Here is a 22805-nt window from a genome sequence, read left to right on the forward strand (position 1 = left end):
GATGAAGGCAAAGCATAAACTGTTAGCACTTTTCATGGGAAATCAGTGTGCATGGTGTTTAAATTTAGAGTGCTTTAGCCGCAAATGCCACTTTGTCACATGCAAAAATGGTGTATAAGCATTATCCTCAGAAGCTGTATAAATATTTAAGCAAGAACTATGGTTAGAGCTGCACGTGCTCGTTGTCAGCAAGCCTCTTTCTGGAGTGAGATGTTACAGCATTTGAAGTATTTGAGTAGGCCAACAAGAAAACACCAACACCAAAATGGTAGTATCTGTTCCCCGCATCTACAATTGTAGCAAAGGTTCTGCCACCATAACAACAGGTTACAGACCTCACCCTGAAAGTCTCCCTGTCAATCTTAACAGAAGACAAATGGGGAAGCTAATTACTTAGGCCACAAAAAGATTTTTTTATTCCATGAAAATATTCTCAACAGAGAACACTATTTTTAAACAAAGCATTTAACATTTAGGAAATCAACATGTGCACAAAAAAAATTAAAAATTTACTGGAAAATGTAAGATTCTTTAAGACAACTCACATTCAGAATTTTAGAATAAGTGATTTATAACTAACTGTGCAAGTACAAATGTTTTTTTCCTATGTTTAAGAACCCTCATACAAGTTGCACTATCCCTCATGAAAACAACCTGCCTCCAAAGGAAGCAAATCCTGGTTTTAGAAAAACAAACAGTAGCATGAAAAGAACATTTCGTCCTTTACCAGGAAGTGTTACTACTGACCTGCAAGGCTGTTAGGCAAACCACAGGTCCTTTAGCAGAACATACACAGATCAAAGTTCCTCCTTTTCTCTAACTTTAAAATAAAGAAGCACTAGATTGGGGGGGGAAAAAAAACCACCAAACAAAAAAGCAACAAACCCAAAACAAACAACAACAAAAAACCCCAACAACCCCCCAAAAACCCCCAAACCTAAAAAACTACCTAAGTAGTTTTGTCAGTATTGAGTAATGTCACATTATTATATAAATAACCCTGTATACAAGCTCCAAAAATCTAAACTTTAGAGTTTAATAGCCCCCATAATACACTAGGTCAAGCTGTGTAATAGTGGTATACATAACAAAAGGAATAAACCTCTACACAAGTCACTTGAATTCAGTTTTACTGGTAGTACAGTTCCTAATAACACTGAAATTAAAAAGAATCCAGCACTGCTGCATCCAAATATTGCTTCAGACCCCAGGAAAACAGGATCTTTTGATGATTTCATTTCCCCCAACAGCAGGTGGCTGGGTTGATGAGTTTGCTTCAATACAAGTATCCCTCCCCCCAACATCTCTAGTCTAATTCTTATCACCCTAATAAATCAGCTATCATGTATTTATTAATAGAACCACAAATGGGAGGCAAGACAACATAAGCAATAGGGGCACTGCAGACAACTATATTTACATGTATAAACATATCCAAATTTCAATTGTTTACAAGTAAAAGTGCACATAGATCATTACGAAGTATCACTCAAATTTCAACTGGTCCATACAATGAAGCATCACCTGGAAATGGACTAGCACTGCAGTAATTAAAATTGGAACTTCATAGTGAAAAACTAAAAGACAATTTCCATAAAAATATTTTTAAAAATATTGAAGTCAAATGAAGAGATACACGTTTCTATGTATAAAACTCATGATGCACCATGTATCCAGTAAAGTAGAGCTCTAGAAAACACCTACCGTGGCTACCTCAGCAGCTGCAGCACTGTGAAAAGAGCTGAGACACAAAGCCCTTTGCGGGATACTGTAGGTGGTGGTGTTGGCAAACAACAGATTTAGGCACTCGAGTTTAAGGCAGCATTTGAATGGCAAGTGGTTGACTTCCAATAACAGTCATTAGCGCTTCAGTGGTGAATCTCTCTGGTGGTGTTCCAGGTTTTCAGTGCTCACAACAGGTTACTGAAGTGCTGAAGGTGGACCACAGTTCTAAGAGTTTCTCTTGATTGCATTGTAGGCTAGAGCTGAGATGTATTATTTCCCCAAATAAACACAAACAGATTATGGTCTCTTATCAGTTATGCCAAAAACGGGAATGCAATGATGGTTGCAGTGGTATAGTTATAGCAGCATACATGGATACTGGGATGAAACTCTAGTGCTGAAGATATTTAAACAAAATAATGATTTGTTACAAAATAAGACAAGCAACGATGGCAAAGTGTTATGCAGACATGCCTGAGTGTCCTAGGCATGCAGGAGGAGGTTAACGGCGAGCATGGAGGTGGCACAGGCAGACTGATAACTGACGTATGGTTCTAAATGACTGCCAATTAAAATCAATTGGAAAAGAGCTTAATTGAGATAACCGAAACACAGCACAAGCTGTGCATGTGGGACAACCTAGGACAATGAAAATAAAGCAATTTTAGGAGCAGTAGCCTTGTTACTCCAGTAATGGAACTCTAGTTTCCTGCACAAATTGAAGAATTTGTAATACGTCCTTACCTATGTATGGAGATGCTAAAATGTTAGTGACTAAATGTATGTCTGCATGCACTCATGCAACTAGCTTTCCCCTTGGGCCTCCCAGTCTAGCACCCCACCCCCACCCACCCCCCCAGCAGCTGCATGTAACCTCCTTCAAGATCTCGCCCATTTTCTCAGAAACCCGCTTCAGGAACCTGCAGTCCAAGAGGAAAAAGAAAAGAACAAAGTTACTGAAGGCCTTTAGAAGACAGAGAAGCGTGCTCAGTTCTAGCAGGCCATTCTCAGTGGCTGTACATTAGCCTTGTACTTAACTCCACAAACTCTCATTAGAAATATGAGCCACAGCTTTTAGATTAGCTTTTTTCCCCCCCTACTAATCAAATAGTGCATGCAGTTTCCAGTCCTCAGTGATTTAACAGTGAGGGGAATTCCTGTACATTTAAGACGTTGATTTCAAACTAAACATGATGCAATTCAAAGACTTGGCTTACAGGCACAGATTAAGAGTATAAAATCATTCCCTTTTCAGGAGCAGAGAGAAGTTTCAGTAAGACATCAAGCATTACATGTGGTCTCTTTTTTTGTTTGTTCAGGGTATCTGGAGTTAAAACAATGAAGTTGTGTCCAATACACAACATTCTACATTACAAGTACTGAAAAGGAAGGAGAGAGACAGGTCAGTGGACTTTCTGTCCTCAATCATAATGTTTTTTCCTGAGTAATTTTGTTGAGCTTTCAGAATCAGAAAACATCTTCCTGTTTAAGAAGTGAAAGCTGCCAAGTATTTGCTAAGGAAGGAAATTAATAATTTTCAGTAACTGAGTTCAGTTAGTTATTACAGGAAAAAACCCTCTTTATATAGCATATAGTTTAAGTCATAAAAGTGGGAGCAGTAAATCTTAGACATCTTGAAAGCCAAGTAATTTTTCAGTTCTCTGTAAAACCACCAAAACCTTCTATAGAACAAGCAGGAATCCTGGTATTTTTCACTTTAATAGCTACATTGGATTTAGTGCTTTGTAAAGCAGGAACACTAGATCAGTTAAACAAAGCAGAAGACATTCGTCAAAACCACAGACCACTGTAAGACACGTAATTTAATGCGGTCATCTCTGGAAAAAAACCTATAACAAACTCACACTGCAACAACAGACTATTCCTGACTTCTGATATTCTAATGCTTTCCATGAACCTGTGTAACTTACTATTTTTCCACTATTTTCCCTGGAGAATGTACAACTGAAAGCTGCCAGTTTACTGTTAGATATAGGTTACTGCACCTTTGCTGTTTTTCTCTAGCGTTACATCTATATATGATGTTGGCACATAGCCTTCCTCTCCGTTATGTCTTCGAGCTCTTGTCCACCCATCTCCTTTGTCCTCCTCAATAATGTACAAAATTTCTCCTTCTTTCATTGCTAGAGTGCCTTCATTATGACCTGGGAAAAACAAGAGGCAAAGAAGTCCCAATGTTCAGAGAGAATTTCAAGTAATCTTTTTCCCAGGGCATAGTTTCCAGATTATATATAAACAGGAAGAATCAAAAATGTGTGCAAGAGAACATATGGCCAAACAGGCCTACAGACAAAAACCTAGTCCAATTTGTAAAGCTGAGTATTTGCCAATAGTTATGCTAATATTTATCTTAAACCAGTACAAAAGTACTGTTCATAAATGGAAGTGATTTATAAAATATTTCCACTGATCTTATAAGCAACTAGTTGTTCTACAATTAATTTACTTTAAATCATTTTACACATCTTCTCTATAACAAATAATCAATGTCTTATAGTCAAGGAATCACATGCATGTTGTTAACCTTACCATCAAACGGATATATTGCCTTGCAATGTCCTATAGCTGGTAACGGATCATCATCTTCAAACTCATCATCAAACTCATTTGGATGTGCATGTTGCTGTGGTGGGCTTCGAACTTCCTGATTTGCATCATCCGTGTAACTCCCTTCAGGGCTAGAATGCAATGACAGGAGCGTGAGGACTCCAGAATCGGAGTTCTTAGTTCTCAAACTCAGAGCACACATGCATCACAGAAAGGGCAGACCACAGATACCGCTCTGGGAATGCCCGTTAGCAGTTTTGGTATTTACTGCTGGAGGTCATTTTCTGAAAATACGGATCTAACAAAGGCTTGGATGGAATTCTGCCACAAAAACAAACATAAATTTGACATACGTGTCTCTACAGAACAAGGAAAACAGGTGAGCCTTACGCAATGGAGTAAGATAGCTTTAAAAGGCACTGCTGTTTAAGGAGCGGGCATTTCAGTCAGACTTACTATTTTTTATGTTACCATAATGACATGAAGTGACCTCTAGAATTCAGAGCCAGTTAAGATTTCCCTTTAGAAAGCAACAGAAGTGTCAGAGGTTAAGTAACAACCATCACCTACTGCTAACTGTCAAAAAGATGTACTGATTCTAGCACAAGATACAAAAGCAACAGAGACAGAATAGTGACCTCTCTCTGCCCTGTGTCACAAGGTGGTTGATATCACTGCTGTGCCGCCTGTCACTTCGGGCTGCTACTTTACCTTCAACCTCAGAGAGCCAGGCCTTGGGGAAAAAAAAATAACAAATATTGGTGTCAAAGAAAAACGGTACTTGCTGGTTTAGAATCAAGTTAAAAGCACTGAACTGCCTGCAGTCTACTGGTCAGTACACAGCCACACAGAGACTGCATTCACTTGTGAAGTCTCGTCGTTACTTCACATGCAGCCTGAACCTGTCCCTCATGTTTAGCCTATATCCTCCATGCTAGTCTTAAGGAAAAAAATAATCTTTAATCACATACAAATTTCAGTATAAGTGATTAGTAAGAAATGCTTCTGAACAGTTTACATCTTTAATAACGTACATCCTTATTCTAGCTAGATGAACATACTTGAAAATTAGGCGCTCCAGAAAAAAACTGTATTAGGAGCGCACTTTCTTAAATCAGGTAGCTTTTCTGGGCGCTATATTTATAAGCCATAAGGCAAACTACAGTTTTACCTTTTACAGTTTACATTTTCCAAGGAATTGTTTGAGAGTCTAACCTCATTCTTGTGTATTTCCATCCGAAGACGGTCCATGTTGTTCATAGTCTCAGTTAATTTCGGTTGCAAACTGCCTGGATCACCCATCTGGGGATTTTTTTCATAAACATCCTTCATCTTGATGAGGGCATCTCTATGAACGTACAAAACCCAACAATAATTATAAAAATTACATACATCAGCACTGACTCATTAAAGCTAAAATAACGTCAACGTGTGTGAGATCTGACCCATGATTAGATACCAAGCACAGATCTGAGGAACTGCTGTTCCCCACACCACGCCTAAATCCTTTTCCCATCTGAGCACTTTGCCTTCCTTTCTTGTGTCATGCACAAGCACACAAGGACTCCAGCTGTTGACTTTTCCCTATTTAGTCTCAAGATTGTTTCCAAAATTGCTTTTTATACACAATTTCCTAAGTATTAATAACGTTCTTTTCTTAATGCACGAAGTTGCAGCTCTCTTGCTCAACAGACCTATGCATTGATTTTTACTTTTTAATGCGTGCTTTTAGATCCAGTGTTTCCTAGGCAACTTCAGTATCAATACTATGTGTATTATAGTAAAGGAGAAGGAAGCAATGCTAACAGAACCTACATACAATACTTCATGAACTAAAAAATGCTTGTAATAGCCTGGACTAGTATATTCTCTTCTAGCTTCTGAGAGGCTGAGGTAGAGGACTTCAAAAGAAGCAGACAGAGAGAGAACCATGACAACACCTCCAAAAAATGCACTCACTTTTGGTCTGTTTCCTTCTGTAGTTCTCTGTTAAGTTCATCGATTCTCTGTTGCAGTTTCTTGCGTCTTTGTTCTGGAGGGAGATGGCTGAAGTCTTCCAGTGCAGGGCCCTGCAAGTAGAAATGCTGTTAAACAAGTAACACACACACATCTGGACAGCAGAACTGACATACCCACACATGGACAGTGTTCACTGGAAGCAGGATGGACCTTCTTAAAAACTCTACTTGACACACAGCTCTAGAAAAGACCGCACGTTCTTGCTGCCAGATTGTAGTCATTCATTCATGGTTCTTTCTGTGACAGCTGGCTCACAGATGTAATTCAGAATTTGTAGACTTAATATTTTTCTGAAAAGCTGAGCCATGTACCTCCTATTACATCCACTGCATTTAAAGCAGATTTAGAAAGGACAGAACTGATTACTACAGAATAATTTCAGTCAGAACAAAAATCTAAGGTGCATATAATAATAATACGGATATAATTGGTTCTTTCTCTGGAGTGTGTGTGTGTTCTATGGCTATTTGGATGCTATCAAAAGAAAAATACTATATTTTGCATCTTCATTCCGAAGTACTGTTATAGTTCTCTTCCAAAAGTTCACCAATCTTGCTAGAAAACATATTGAAACTTAAAAAGTTCTGATGCATTTTACCTTGAGTAAAACTCATTCCTAGAGTACAGAAAAAGCTTTTTATAACATCAAAATTTTGACTTAAATTTTTTAATCTGAATCAAAACTTGCTCAAATATTTCAATTCACCTTTTTAATTATCAAAAATAATGTTTCAGGAAGGAAAAAGCCTCCTACTTGCCAACCTTTTTTTTTAAAAAAACTTAAGACCACCTGTTGTTATGAGCCTAGGCCTGCAAAGGTTTGATTGCAAACTGGTGCCAAGATTATAAACAGAATGGAAGGACTTGGGTGTGAAAAGCACAGGAAGAGGTTTTTACGTATCTTGTGAGTTTGTTGTGAAAACTCTTCCCCTAAGGGTGACAGGCACCAACAGCATCAAGAAGGAAATACGGTACACATCTGAGTAGCAGCAAGTGGAGTAACATTACTTGCGTCCTAGGTGCCTAAGAAAGTTGGTTTTAGCACAGGAAACCTATTTGCCATTACAGTAACCCTCCAGAGGCAAACCCAACTGGACAGCATTTCTTTTGTCAAGAAACTTGACAGAGACTTGACTGCTGAGATTTTGATACAAGCAGCCTCAGGCGCCAGTGCCAAATTTCTAACACCCCCTTCCTTAAGATCTTCTTGCTCCTCAACTTCCTGGTTCTTTTGCACTTGAGAAATCATAATCTCCCTGCTTTTTAAGAGGAAATAAAAGACACCATAAAAGGAGGAATCAAGATACAATGTCTCCAAACTAAAGCAGAAGTGTTTCTTTCTGGAGGAAAAAAAATAATTAAAATATTTTCAGGTGCTTTTACACACCACAAAGAAACAAAAAGACAATCACATCCTCTGTGTCATTCTTCCTCGCAGTTAAAACCAGAGTATCCTAAGGCAATAATCAGAACAGAGGTCTTTTGGGGTATTTTTACTGATACTCTGCAAAACAACAATATTGATTAAGGTGTAGTTTTCATTTAACGTAACAGCTTTCTAATATTCCTAAGCATAAAGGATCGTCTCTCCTGCAATTTTTTTGTTAAGTTCAAAGGTGTGAATTTTGCAGTACTCAATATTTCTCCTTTATACAAGTTTTGTAGTATTTTCATATACTTATTTTATGCTGCTTTAACAATTTTCCTGACAAAGCGAAATCACCAAGTATTTCCATTATGACCAACTCGTGAATACTGGTCACTAAAATTCCAAAATCACAGATTTAGTTGCAGCCAGATCACAAGTCTAATTATCTTACATTAAGCATGAATGTATATGTGAGTGGAAAATCTGAAGATGTATTTCAGCACCTGACTTAAAGCAGTTATGATATGGAAACACTTTCAAAAGATTACTTTCATGCTATCTTAGCAGAAATACAGCAGACAGATCAGCACACGCGCTTACCATCTTCACCGACCACTGCACAGTTCATTTGAAACAGAAAGAAACGGGAAATTATTCACATGCAACAACCACTTACGAAAATGAGTAATTCCTAAAAATGTATCTTTAAAATATTACTTAAGGATTAAAATTTTAATTTATGAAAAATACATTTTACTATGAGCACAAGAAACGCAAAATACAAATCTCTGCTTTCAGAATTACCAATTAAAAAAATTACCAGGTGACACCGAGTAGTGTAACTTTTATGAAATTTTAATACAAAACTTAAACTACTTTTGAATTGTAGTGTTTCGAATAATATGCTAAAGAACTTCTGTTGCAGGAGAAGAAACAAACACACAGCCAACATTGCACAAAATAGCAGAATTTGATGATGATGAAGGACTGGTCAGCCATAAACAAGTAATTTGTTAACTGCAGCTAACAATCCACTACCATCACTTCTACAAATGTCATTTTTACAATGTATTTACTTTATTATCACAGTAGGACTACATGAACAAAGATCTTTTTCAAGTTTAGAAGTTAGTACATTTACTTGCTGAAAACAGCATTTGGGTCATTGCTGCTATCCTAGAAATGTTTTAGTCCAGATAAAAGTAAAGACATTTAAAGAGTAAAGACTTTATCCTTAGAGGAAGCAAATAAAACATGAGATGCCAGGTGATGTACCTCAAATTTAACATCCACAGCGTTTTGAAGATCTAGCATGCTTTCAATGACTTCATACAACCCTTTCCAGAGAAACACGAAACAACTTGGAAGACACACATCTCCGACATCATTTATGCCCCTCAGCAACTGTTAAGGCTGTTGACTGGGGCTCACACACAAAATCAGTGTTTCCAGCAATGAGGAAAGTAAAGCACCTTCACAAACGATACTTTGGTATAAACCTCAATGAAGTGCAAGATGTAAAATGGCTGTAGAATAAACTTCTTGTTCCCTTTAGAAAGAGTCTTCCAAGAAAACACAGGTAAGGTTTACGTATCACTGTTGATGCATTATTTCTGTATCAAGTGGCATTGAGCAAAGACCTCTCCTATCTGGAAGTGTTAAGATTTCCAAGGGTAATGAGCAGCAGTAATAGCAGTAGTACTAATAACGCAAGTTACACTTGCTTACACTTAAAAGAGCTTTTTTCAGTCATCTGTTTTACAGCTACTGTTTGCTGCTTTCGCTATACATCACAACAGGAAAATACAGTGCATGAACCACAGGGTAAGGGCAGGCTGGTTTTGTGATGTCCAGTGCCTCGAGTCAAATCCTGTGCAGGGCACGTTAAACAAAATAACCAGTATGCTCACTGTCTGGTGTGTGCCAGCTCATGGACAAGTCTCGGTATGAGCACAAGCAAATTAAATACCATTGTAGTTCTGCATCTGGATGCCATTTTCCAGGGACAAAACTGTGGAAAACAGCATCATATACTAGCAACTATTAAGCACTGAATCAAGATATGTTATCAAGATAAGACTGATCAATGAGATTAAACAATCTACTAGAATTACAGTATATATTTAAATTGAAAAGGCACTCAACATGTGATAATGTGATGTCTGTTAAAATGCTTGCAAGGAGTTCAAAAATACACAAAATTAAATGTTAATTCTGAAGATTTAGAGATTAACTATTTGATATTGTGAGATACTTGAGTTAATCCAGATCTGCAGTGATCACTGCTAATTTTACAGAATGCTATTCAATATTAAATTCATTCACTTTTACAACATAAACAATGAACTGTAAGAATAAAAAAAATGAAATAAAAATAAGGTTTCATTTTCCATTAGCATTCTGTAGTTGTTAGGAGATGATCTTTTACTTCACTAAGAGGTTCCAGAACTACTGATATTACAAAGTGTTGATTTGTGAGCCAGGAGTCAATACATTTAGCAGTCAACAAGGAGAAGGTGTAATCAAGACCTGTGCCCTTTCAACTCTCTCATCCTGTTAGTTCCTCACTGGGTACTAAAGAAGGAACATTATTTTCATGACCAGAACAAATTATGATGTAAGTGACTCAGAAGGGCAAAGGAGAAACCATCCTCTGTAAATACTTAGAGGACCACAAGAATGTTCTAAAAAAGGGTGGTGGTAGGAAGGGTATTTCCAAGATACCTGGGGGCCTGAAATAAGATGGCGCAACATGACTTAAAGCAAGTAAGTGTTAAGTGTTACTCATTGTATCTCAGACTAACAGCAAGGGAGCCTCTAAATCAGAACTTTGCTGCAGTACAGCATCATTGTACTTTAATCTCCACATTATGTCAACAGTAGTCAGCCGTTCTTGACGCACGTGAGACAGCAAGTCAATACTGTTTTCAAATATCAGAAAATCATGGATTATATAGAATCAAACACATTTAATTATCTCATTATTTGGATCAACAGATATAATGAAGCGTACATAACTGGGCAGCCTATGCTTCACTGACATAGCAAAGTGCCAGTACGTATATCACTAGTACTATAAATGTTGCTAGGAAACCACTTAACATTTCCCTTTTATTGACTTCCAAACACATTCTATTTGCAGAATATGCCACTATAAATTAGTAAATGAATCGATAAATCTCAGAAGGTGGCATTTGACAGTAATTTTTCAGTAATTTTACCCAAAAGAGCCTTTGAGAAATAAGAACAACTTATTAATCGGAAAACGCATTAAAACGGTAACGTTTTGAAAATCAGTATTTCAAAATCTGCAAGCACCATGTGCTATATAGCATTTGATGTACAAAAGAAATGAAACTTCTCCCTTCAATGTCTCATAATCAACTACTATTATTTCAATTAAAAGTCAGCAAATAAGACATATGAACTGTCAGATTTTTTTTGTGGCGGCTGCATACCCGATGATAAATTACTGCAAAAATGTTACATGATGGTAGGAAAACATTTGTGAATGTGAACAACAATGAAGAAAGGTATCAAACGCATGCTGAACACCCTCTTTATAACACCTTTCTTTTAAGCTCAAGTATTTGGAATGCGATAAACAGTATTTATATTTTTATTTTTAACCTGTTGGTAACTTCTGTACAATATGAAACGAAGTATCCTAAAAGTGACCTTATAGCGAAAGTGTTACTTTTAATAAAGCAAGCCTTATAATGAGGGTGCAGAGCATTAGAAAAGCCACATCACAAACACACTGTTCATAGCCCATCATGCATTTCAACTTGTTATCAAACTTACCCCTCTTTTGAGGCTTCTGAAAGAAGGAATTCTGGGCTTCCCTGTTTTTATGTCACTCATGCAATAATGCACTGGTTCAATGGAGAATATGGGATACTGGGACCCATTAGGAGTACTGGATGTGTATAAACTAGTAGGGGTTAGGGGTGGGGATTGTGGCTAATGTGGAAATAAAGAAAGCAATAAATAAGCCAAATGTTCAAAGTGATTTTAAAATGAAAATTCTGTCTTACAAAAATAAAATTTCCATCTAACACAGAAACAGCTTGTAACGTTCCAGACACATTCACACTATAACTGTATTGGTTTTAAAAGGTTTCTGTCATGAACTAATCTTCAGAGTTACAGGTTGGTTCAGAGAATGAAGGAATATTCAAAAATGCTTTAGACTCAACACTTCCACAAGATCCTAACAAGATCCCGAAGTTGCCTGTCTCTCTTCTTGAAACAGGAAGTTCTGCTTTTCACAACCTTAGTTACAGCCATTCCAGAAGTTTGTGCATTACTGCTCACTCTCATCCTACATTTTCATGTGCCCTACTAGGTAACCTAAACCAGAAACACTAGGTACATCGATGGAGAAAGACTAAACAAAAAATATACCAAATCTCTGTACTCAAGCTGCACTGACACAATGGCTGTGTGGCATTCTTCATCAATATCATCACAAGAACTTTCTTCCTCCTCTTTTTTTCCAAATTTCTTCTCTCATGTTTTTGTCTCTCGTACCCCTCTGCTGCTTTTTCCCAGTTTGATTTTTCTGTGCTGTTTCCTCTGCTGCACAGCTCTTTCCCTTTCCAAAAGACTTTTATGTCTTTGAAAACATCAAAAATAGGTAAATGGATATCTGGAAGTCAGGACCAGCCATTTCAGCTAAATGAAGGCCCAAAGGCCACCATGAATACCCCTGCTACAATAAATCAGCATATTTTTATACTAACTAAGAACATATTTTAAAACCTGTAAATAGTATTTGGAATTAAATATTTATCTCCTGGTAAGTATTTTGCTCCCAGCTGCTGTTTTGTAGAGTGCCCCTCTATCATTTCCAAAAACAGGTGAAAAACAGGGACATAATCTTCCATTTCATCCCGGTCTTTAAGGAAAAGATGCATGCAGTACGTATACACATATGTGTATCTGTGATTCCATACTGGAAACAGTAAGGCTGACTCTCTGAACGCTACATACAAAGTAACGAACTGGGGAGAAGAAAGAATAGGCAAAGTCCTGTCAGCGTTCTTCAGCTGTCATCAACTAAGAAACTTCCTGTAACGACAGTAAATGCCAAGGTCCAGACTGAAAATCAGTGCAGATTTTCATAGCTTCCCTCTCCAAAACTCTCAGAAAGATGTCTTGTTGCCAAACTGGTAATCATGATGTAATTTCAGAACAGGCTGAACCTCACGCACCTCTGCAGCCAAATGCAATAAACATGCTAATGCAGTAATGCATTCAAACTACTATCAATTGTTACTTATACTGCAGGAAAAGCAAACAATCAGTTTTCATTTTAACACACAGCTGCAGTTACATATATTACTGAGGAGGGAATAAAGAATCAGCTATATTATATCTTTTCTTTCTGTAAAGATCTGCTTTCTTGGAATACTATCAAGTAGAAAATAAATCCTACCACTAACAAGCTCTAAGAATAGCTTCCTGTAATAAACAGCAGAAACTGACTTGGAGCATTAAAATAACTTCATAGAAATTTGTGGGAATCATTAAAATGACTCACTGATATGCTCCAATACTAAAAAAGACTTAAAATTTAAATACGTATATGCTTCATTATTCAGTTATATAGTTAATGCCCACACTGATAATGTGTTTTGTTGATCCATGAAGGCATCTTGCACAGAAAGTGTTAATTGAAACTCATACAGTAATACAAGAAAGGAGTCATTTATCTGCTTTAAATTTTTTCTTGGGAATATTTTTTCTAGGACATTTACCTGCATGAAGCTTCAACAGTACGTTTTATCAGTGAGGTGGAATGAATTCTAATGTTTTCAGATAAACCTCAGAAGTTTTAAAACTAGCAGCAAGAATAATAAAAACCTATAGATAACAAATGTCTACATTTGGGAGGGGGTTGCTTTTTGTAGTATAAGAGAGAGATCTGAAGTCTGCCCAATTCCAAAGCATATTCCCCCGCCCCTTATCTTTACGTTGACAATTAACACCTTTTCTGTGCAACTGCAGAAAGTCTTTATGGAAATTTAGAAACGTTGCAGAAATAGGAAGCTACTTTCATCAAGTAACTATTAAACACATTCCCAGACACAAACCACTAGAAGAAAAATTGGAAAACTTCCCCTAGTGAGAACTTGATTTTTAATATGGTAAGTATCCAACCCTTCTCAAACCTTCAGATCTCCTTACACATATTTTAAAAAGACAGTGGCAGGCAAGGGGAAGGTTATTTCTAAATAAATAAATTGCTTGCTTCCATGCACTATAGATATTCACATTTTAATTTTCTGAATAGTAATTTCTAAATTGTTACCTTTGGCTTCTTTCCAAATAGCCACAGCTTTCCTTTAGCCTTGCCCACTGTAGTTTTTGAATCAATTCTCACTCCTTCCTGCTTTGGTGTACTGATGGTTCCATCAGAGATAGTTCGGTAAATATTCTGACTGTAATCTTCAAATGGAAAATCTCCAGGAGGTTCAAAGCCAGATTTGAAGCAGTCTATCACTAGTTGAGAGTCCTAAACATAGCACATTAAGGAATTTAAAAAGCAAAACAAGCAAACCCATCAAGAACCAGAGAGAGAAAAACACAGAGACATAAATTTTCTCTTTAATTGCAGAGATGCACAGATGGGAACGAGCGCGAGCTCAAAACGCATGCTTTTGGATAGATCAAGTTAAGATAACCTATGTTGTTACTACGAGTGTAAACCAAAGCATAACCTGCTATTCAGAATCCAGCAAATGCTCCCCACGGGTTATCACAAATTTAAAACAGGACATGCTTTAGGGCCAAACTACTACCCCACCTTCTAACCCTTCAGTATTGGCACTGAGGCGAAGATACCACAAAGAAGATGTAGCGTTATGAGGGAAGAACCCACATTAGAAAGAGTAAGAAAGAAGTGCTAATAGCTGCAATGGAACAGGACACGGAATGATACTTTAACTCAACACCCTCTACATGATTCAATGCTACATACTGAAGAAAACACCAACCAGGCTGACACTCTAGGATGTTTCAGGAAAACCAAAACAATGTGTCCAAACCCACATACAGTGAGAAAGCGTCAGAGATCTTCATTCAGATCACAAGAAAGCAACAACAGGAGGAGAAAAGACACTGAAGTGCAAGTGACCATTTAGGCTAAAACTGAAGTCACAACACTTTTCAAGCAGACAAGTATTTGAGAATAGAAAGATAAACGTACAGGACAAGTCCGTCTTTCCCCTCTCCACAGCTTCCATATCAGTTAAATTGCTCATGCACATTAAAAAAGTCGCTCAGTTCTACTTACTCTGTGTTCATCAACTGATTTTGCGGCAAGGATCATCCCTTCTAAACACTTCGAGATAATCGGAATAACCTTGCGCTCAGAGTCAGCAAAGCCTTTGTAACATTCACTAAGTTTGATCGTCCTTCTTTCATCCATTTCTTGAAGTTGCTGCAAGCACAAAGATAAAGCTTTTATTTGCAGATTTCCCCTCCCTCCCCCGAACCCCCCCCCCCCCCCCCCCCGATGAATGCAGTTACTGTGGTCACTACAATGTAGTACAGGATTTCCATGCTTTCCCAGTATTTTTATTTGCTTAACAAAACAGAACTTAATTAAGCTAAAAAAATCAAGTCCTTTCAGTCACAGACTTAAAACGCCCAGAACAGTAACTACAAAGAGTTGATACTCTTTTGATTTTTAAAAGTGATGTAAAGGACTGGACTTTCTTTTCCTTATTCTTTTTTAGAGCACATGTACTGTGTCTACAGACGCTTATTTAGTTTGAAGTATTTATTTCATGCAAAAATAGAAACTACAGTAAAGAAATTCTACTAATTTCTACATCTCCTCACGCTCTCCTTCTAATTCCAAATAACTTCTCTCTGGTGATAAATATCTCTAACTTGCTTTTGTTTGTATACTTTCCAATAAATACCAATGAATAAAAAAAAATAAGAAAGGTTAGAAACAATAAAATTATATGCTATTTAGACATTTCCTTTAGAAATGTGCAAGGAAATAAAGAAAGAATACCATTACATAAGATTTGTAATAAAATTCTACTGGAACACAACAAAAAGAACAAATTAAAGAGAAATACTGTTAATAGCTCTGGACCTTTCACCTAATTGAAGGTGGGGAAAAACCAAACAAAAAACTTGAACCCAAAAAGAACAGTACATACAGTGATAGGTTATCAAAAACAGGGTTCTTAAGAAGTTGGATCTCTCCTCTTTCTACTCTAACAAAGGCAAATAAAAATAAATGTCTCAAAGAGCATCCAATTTCACCTCCCGGAAAAAAAGTGACAACCTAGTCATGCTAAATCCCTCTCCCAAGGTTTTCACATAGAATGTTACCAAACACCTGCAAGGAAATAATAAAAATGGAGTCTCAAGAGAATGTAGGACTAGGTCTTGCTGGTCTTACTGGAGATTTCAAAAAAACATGTAGTATCTTACAATGAGAATGGATTTTAACCCTAGAGAAATCAAGGCAATAAGCCAAAACTCTGGCCCAAGCTACAAAGATGATCGAACTGTTTCTCCTGGGAGCTGACTGCAATTCCTCCATCAGTGTGCTCCTGTCAGATCTACTGTATCGCTGCTTAACAGTTAAAATATTAGAAAATTGCCTTGACAGGCTTTAGAGGTGAGTCTGTGTGAGCCTCGTGAAGCTCAACAAGGCCAAGTGCAAGGTCCTGCACCTGGGTTGGGGCAATCCCAAGCACAAATACGGGCTGAGTGGAGAATGGATCGAGAGCAGCCCTAAGAAGGACTTGGGGGTGTTGGTTGATGAGAAGCTCAACATGAGCCAGCAATGTGCACTTGCAGCCCAGAAAGCCAACCGTATCCTGGGCTGCATCCAAAGCAGCGTGGCCAGCAGGTCGAGGGAGGTGATTCTGCCCCTCTATACTCTGCTCTCATGAGACCCCATCTAGAATTCCACCTTCAGCTCTGGGGCTCCAACACAAGAAGGACATGGACCTGTTGGAGCGGGTCCAGAGGAGGGTCACCATGATGATCCGAGGGCTGGAGCACCTCTCCTACAAAGACAGGCTGAGAGAGTTGGGGCTGTTCAGCCTAGAGAAGTGAAGGCTCCGGGGTGATCTTATTGCAGCCTTCCAGTACCTAAAGAGGGCCTACAGGAAAGCTCGCCCTGTACACTTACAAGGGCATGTAGTGATAGGACAAGGGGCAATGGATTTAAACTGAAAGAGGGCAGATTTAGTTTGGATATAAGAAAGAAATTTTTCACTGTGAGGGTGGTGAAGCACTGGAACAGGTTCCCCAGAGAAGCTGTGGCTGCCCCATCCCTAGAAGTGTTCAAGGCCAGGCTGGATAAGGCTTTGGACAACCTGATCTAGGGGAAGGTGTGCCTGCCCATGGCAGAGGGGTTGGAACTAGATGATTTTTAAGGTCCTTTCCAACCCAAACCGTTCTAAGGTTCTATGAAAATCCTCTAATAAGCCAAGGGGATTTTCTCCTGTGAATCCTAGACCTTCTACTATGTATTTTTTAAAAATATGAACTCCCTTGTGCTTCTGGAAAATTATCAAGCATTCTCAAATTGGTACACCTTCAAATAAAGTCAGTATTTTTACTTTCCATTTCCTCACTCCTTGCCTCGGACTAAGCATAAATACTCCAAGCAGTAAGTCTCATGATAAAATGCAGGTTTTATCAAGATTATCCACTAAAATCCCCAAACCAAAGTTTTACATTTTAAAATCTACTTCTACCTTAAAAGATCAGACATACTTTCTCTGTTAATGATTTTACCTTATAAATCTGAGGAATGATAACGTAGTAGTGTTTGTGCTGCTCCCCATTAAAATTCTGTAGTTGTGCAGCATATTCATTTTTATTTTCATCAGCCATATGCGTGCGCAGGTTTAACTGTTGCTTAGCCTAGTAGGAAAATGTTATCAGTTCAAACACGTCTCGTGCTTTTCAGTGATATACAGCATTATTTTAGTTTATTTTACCAACTATGCAAAAACACCGATTAAGTAAAACAGACATCCTTATATTGAAATAAAAAGAACGTGAGACTTGGTATATACTCATGGTCTACAGACCTGATTTGTTACATACAGAGAGAGCAATGACAATTTTAGCTCCCTCAGCCACATCACTGAAACACATATCCTAAAAGACATAGAAGTGACTGAACACATATACCACAAGACACCAAATACCAGGAAGCTTGTTTAAGACAGACAGTCATCATCTCAACAGCATCGTCTCAAGATGATGCGTACTCCCTCTCTGCTTATATTTTACTGTAACTTTGACTTTGCACATAATAAGCAAGCATACTTTATACAAAATTTTATACACTCAGAGCATGTTATTCCAGTACTGATGATAAACATGCAAATAAAATGTTTTTTAATAATAAAAAGAGAGTAAAGAAAGAAACGGCACTGCTCTTACCTTCTCAACATCAGCCTTTGTCGCGTTAGTGTCATTGTCCAGTCTTTCATAGCTTTGCTGTGCCTTCTCTGCCTCTCTGCATTCTCTCTCAAATTTCTTTTTGCTCTACAAAAGCCACAAACTTACTGCTTCAACAGCCACTATCCCCATTTGGTTTTGTACCATCATTTTGAATTCTAAGTAGCAAAGCTTCTATTTAAGTATCTTAAATTCACTAAGTGCCTTCAAGTAAATACATTGTTCTCATGGAAACCAAGTCCCAAAACACAAAATAACCGTTACAAAGATCTGCAGTTAATTATCAACAGACAAGTCTACGTTCTAGCTTGACTTCAATAACCTAAATAAAAGTTAGGGGGTAGAAACCTTAAACCTGGATTTGTATGAATAAAATTTTCAAGTTCCCTTCTTCAGTGATCAATTTTAATTGAATAAATTCAATTAAATTATTCTGAAGGTAGTCTGAAGGATTTATCTACGTTACAAGATCTTAGAATACCCATCCAGTACCACCAGTACTCCTATCAGCTGGTGTAGCTGTAAGCAGCACAGACAACAGTTTGCAATGTACTTGATGTTCAAGATATCCAGCTGTTGCCAAGACAACTGCTGTAGGAAAAACTGTTGCAGCTCAAGAAGTTAGTATCTCTGGAGACAAACAGGCAACAGAGGTTGTTGTGTGAGCACTGCTCTCCTGCTTCAGTGCAAGTCAGGCTGTTGAGGCTAATGTGTCCCCTAAAGGCTGTATGCGTTTAAAAGACTGACTGCACACAAATAAATACGGTGCACACAACACAACTGGTGATTGTTTGAGGTGAACTCTGGGAATTATCTTGGTGAAGGGTGATAGCATCTAAAACTACCACATCTGCTTCGACTCTGAACTCTGACACGACACTGAGGCAAGACGTTGCTTATCTGGGGCCACAACAACAAAACAGAAATTCCACTCTCTGTTTCTGCTTCACAATAATCCGGGTCAAAGGAGTAATAAATTTCTAAGACACAAAACCAGCAGAATATCAGAAGGCATCTCGAATGCACTCAGTTGAATTTTATATTTTCTCATCTTTAAAAGCATGTTTCTCAAGAAAAAGGAGTTTATAATCTGTTTTAGGGAAATTCACTTCCTGCATTTCTCTGTTAGAAAGTAATTCTACCTCCTGAAAGCACAGTAATCCATAGTGGTATTCTTGAATAGACCTCATGTAACGAGCCCTCGAACTCAAGTCAAATACAGTGACTTAAGATTTCATCTTCATATAAATAAACTGTCATTATTAATTACTCTCTAAACAAAAAGTAGCCTGCAGAGAAGCAACCAAAGAAATGTATGCCCTTGTCAAAAACAGACTCCTTCAAGCTGAATAAGAGCCAAAGCTTCACTCAAACACACACACAGAAGCTGTTTACAGGAGATTGTTTCGAACAGGGAACTACAAATACATTGAGCTGTATTTTGGATGTTGCTAGAAGTCTGGTTTCGACATTCAGTAATACAGCTAAACATTCCAGTCTAAGCAAGCAAGACGACAACAGTTGCATTTACAGACTGCATATTATTAAGTTTGATAGGAAAAAAATCAAAACACAAACTCACATTATCCATCTGTTTCCAGCACATGTCCAGATACTGTTGAGCCTTTCGCCCTTCCTGAAGATGCTAAAATCACCACAAATAAGTTTAATTTACATATCTTTTTAGTACTGTTGCCATTAGTTAGTCCCTGCTCTAGGTGACACGCTACGATGTGCAGTATCTCCCACAAGTCACCAGTACTCTTTGGAAGACATTAGTAATCACGTAAGAACAGATGAAAACTACACTGGTAAAAGAGTTATCTGTAAGCACTATCTCCCCAAATCTTTATTTTTAGGTTTAATAACTGCAGTAAACTAGTACATAAAAATGCAGAATAAGTTTAAGCATGTATTTTATAAATGTTATAAATTAAAAACTACTTAATTGAGGGTTCATTAAATTGGGTAAAAAAAAACCCCACAGTTTTTTAAGACATATCCATTTTGATATCTTATCAAATCAAAATACAGAAATTACCATTTTTCTCTCAGTTTTTAGATCATGAGAATATCTCATCAATTCTCCGTACACTCTGTGTCCCATTTCTTCTGCAACTACTTCTCGTTGTCCTGCATAGTCATTCAACTCATTAAGGATGTTAAAAAAGGCAACACACGAAGTAAACCTGACAGAAAGCACACACACACAAACATACATATACAAAAAGTGAGACTTTTTTTAATGGATTTCTTGTAGTAGAGTCTGTACTCCTGATTAAATAATAAAAAAAAAAAATCACATATTTTACAATAAACCTTATCTTAATGCTAATTGAATTATAGTAGAAATGCAAGTTGGGAAAGCCTACATTAAGCCTAGCATGTACTATATGTTGCAATGTCTCTTCAAATACATTTTATAAGAATACGGATTTTTGTGGATGAAAAAGAAAGAAGAAGAATACTACCTGGAAAGCCCTGTAGTATAGTGGTATCTCCTAAGCTGCCAACTGAGAGGCCTGAGCTTGGGGACGGATACATACGTCCCTAGGCTCGGAGGCTGAACTTGCTGCAGAGATGATGTGCTTGGTAGTCTTGAGGGTGGAACATGCCAATCATACCACTCATATGCATCCCGATGGATGATCTACAGAACAAGTTTGCTATCAGCTCTGGAGACAGCTGCCTGTTTGGCTGCCCACCTCTTGGCTGGAAGTAAGGTGCCACTATGGCTGGCACTAAAAAGGGGGGAAGAGGAGGGGCAAAGGGTAGAAAGTGTGTGCGGAAGGGAAGAAAAGAAAAACAAAAAAACAGGCACCACATTAAAATATACATCTTTCTCTCTAACTGTGGAATACTGCCATCTCCATAGGCTTGGCTCTGGGGAATTCGAACGCCACCCTAGCACTAGAAAACCCATTCCCTGTGGTCCAGGATCTTTAAATAGTCGAAAGAGCTAGACGAAATCCTAGTGTGAAGTCTCAGGCACTCTGTGCACAACATGTGCTCTGGCTGCAACCTGAAACTTGCCCACTTTCTTACCTTCACAAGTTATCTCTAAAGAAAAGAAAGTATTGTTTTTCTAAATACATAAAAAATGGCCATGCACGTGGACAACAAAACAAGCACCTCTGATAAATAACCATAAAGTTATTTAGCACAAATTGCTCCTCCACAGTTAGACATTCACTTATTTTGTCTCCAGAGTCAAAACAAGTAAACTGTTTAAGAGGTCTTCTTGCCAAAAACATGACGATTTTGTGTACACTCAAGGCTTAGTATACAAATGTGTATTTGTATGGCAATACAAATGCACTGAAAAACTCCACTAAGCTAAGCCAAAAACACAGCCTAAGAACACATAATTGCTGTTCTATAAAAAGGCAATACTAGACTGTACATAGCACACTAAACTGCTGCTTTCAAACTTTCAGCTAGCTAAAGGTTAATTTGTAAAGGAGCAAATACAACCTGCCGTGTTTACTACTTGAAAATACTAGCCGTGTTTACTACTTCAAAATACTAACAGCTTGGGTTTCATGCTTTAAAATTACAGCAAAACTAGAAGAAGCCAAGCAGAAATCTTCTTGTGTCTTAGCCAATTAGAAGCTTTATCTTAAAAAAAAAAAAATCCGAAAAAGGACAGAGTATACTGTAGTCCTCATTTCTTATACATAGAACTTGAAATGCACATTTTTACCTGGGTTCCTCGTCTTTGGGTGAACGTTTAGGACAATACTTCTTAACCAGATTTCTGTTAAGGAAAAACAAAAAAAAAGATGCTATTTTAGAGTCTCTTTTGAGAAGACGTACACATAGAAAGCTGCACGAACAAATTTTTTTTTTTCATGACTTCAAGGAACAAATATATTCCCTCTGTCATCTTATAAGGGTCCTTTAGATAACACAAAGCAGAAATCTATGGCATTTTCAAAGTTTTAAGTCACTCTGACCTAAACCAATATATTTCTAAGTATTTTAAAACCTCTCTTGCGCAGTAACTAGACATAAAATAATGATTCCTTAATTAACATCCTTTTCATACATGCAAAAGAAGTCAGCAGACAAGAAAAAAGCAAATGCATGGTCACTGTGTAAGATACAGATAGTGCACACTGCATGCTATACCCATGAGCACAAAACTCCATCTCTGAATTAAGCTTCCGGTGTACATTCAGGTTTTAACCACAGTATCTCCAAATCTGCAACAAGAATATTTCCAGAACAGAAGAGGGAACGTCTCTTTTCAGGAAAGATGCTAACTTTTTCCCTCTCACCGGTGTTGTAAATATCAGGTTTTAGAAGCCAAGAAATCTCTGAAAGACGACCCATGGGACCAGCACTTTACACAGTACTACAGTCCAATTTCCGAGAACACCGATATGAACTCATTTGTTTATCGTACAATGCAGAAACGGCACCTTCAGAAACATGTAAACCACATCATTTACTCTACCCTAGAGCACAAACAACTCAGGCATACACTGCTTGCACAAACAACCACAAAATATTTGCAGTTACATAATTTTAGGATATTTGCTACAAATATCCCAAATCCTGTGGTAGGTGTGAAATAAAGCCACACAATTTTACAGACAGGAAGGATAAGAGGAGAGTGTCCAGTGATTTTTTGAATTTTATCTTCCTCTATGCCAAACCTTTGCTT

At 37.7% G+C, this 22805-nt stretch overlaps 1 protein-coding gene across 2 annotated transcripts in view; it reads right to left on the reverse strand.

The window, feature by feature from the left end:
• Positions 1-2593: 2593 nt before the first annotated feature.
• Positions 2594-22805, reverse strand: part of FNBP1L (formin binding protein 1 like) — a 55233-nt gene continuing 35021 nt past the window's right edge. The window contains exons 3-16 of one of the 2 annotated variants that reach the window (XM_086617149.1): positions 21840-21893; positions 20178-20325; positions 19719-19781; positions 18119-18223; positions 17462-17590; positions 14982-15128; positions 13998-14201; positions 11486-11644; positions 8282-8296; positions 6253-6362; positions 5509-5641; positions 4932-5026; positions 4276-4424; positions 2594-3890 (exon numbers count right to left, since the gene is read on the reverse strand). In XM_086617149.1, coding sequence (XP_086473275.1) covers positions 3712-3890; positions 4276-4424; positions 4932-5026; positions 5509-5641; positions 6253-6362; positions 8282-8296; positions 11486-11644; positions 13998-14201; positions 14982-15128; positions 17462-17590; positions 18119-18223; positions 19719-19781; positions 20178-20325; positions 21840-21893 — 1690 coding nt within the window. In that variant the 3' untranslated portion in view covers positions 2594-3711. The remainder of the gene's footprint in view (positions 3891-4275; positions 4425-4931; positions 5027-5508; positions 5642-6252; positions 6363-8281; positions 8297-11485; positions 11645-13997; positions 14202-14981; positions 15129-17461; positions 17591-18118; positions 18224-19718; positions 19782-20177; positions 20326-21839; positions 21894-22805) is intronic. The other variant, XM_086617150.1, reaches the window with a different exon arrangement.

The sequence above is a fragment of the Tauraco erythrolophus genome, chromosome 10 (genome assembly GCF_009769465.1).
Source record: "Tauraco erythrolophus isolate bTauEry1 chromosome 10, bTauEry1.pri, whole genome shotgun sequence".
Lineage (NCBI taxonomy): Eukaryota > Metazoa > Chordata > Aves > Musophagiformes > Musophagidae > Tauraco > Tauraco erythrolophus.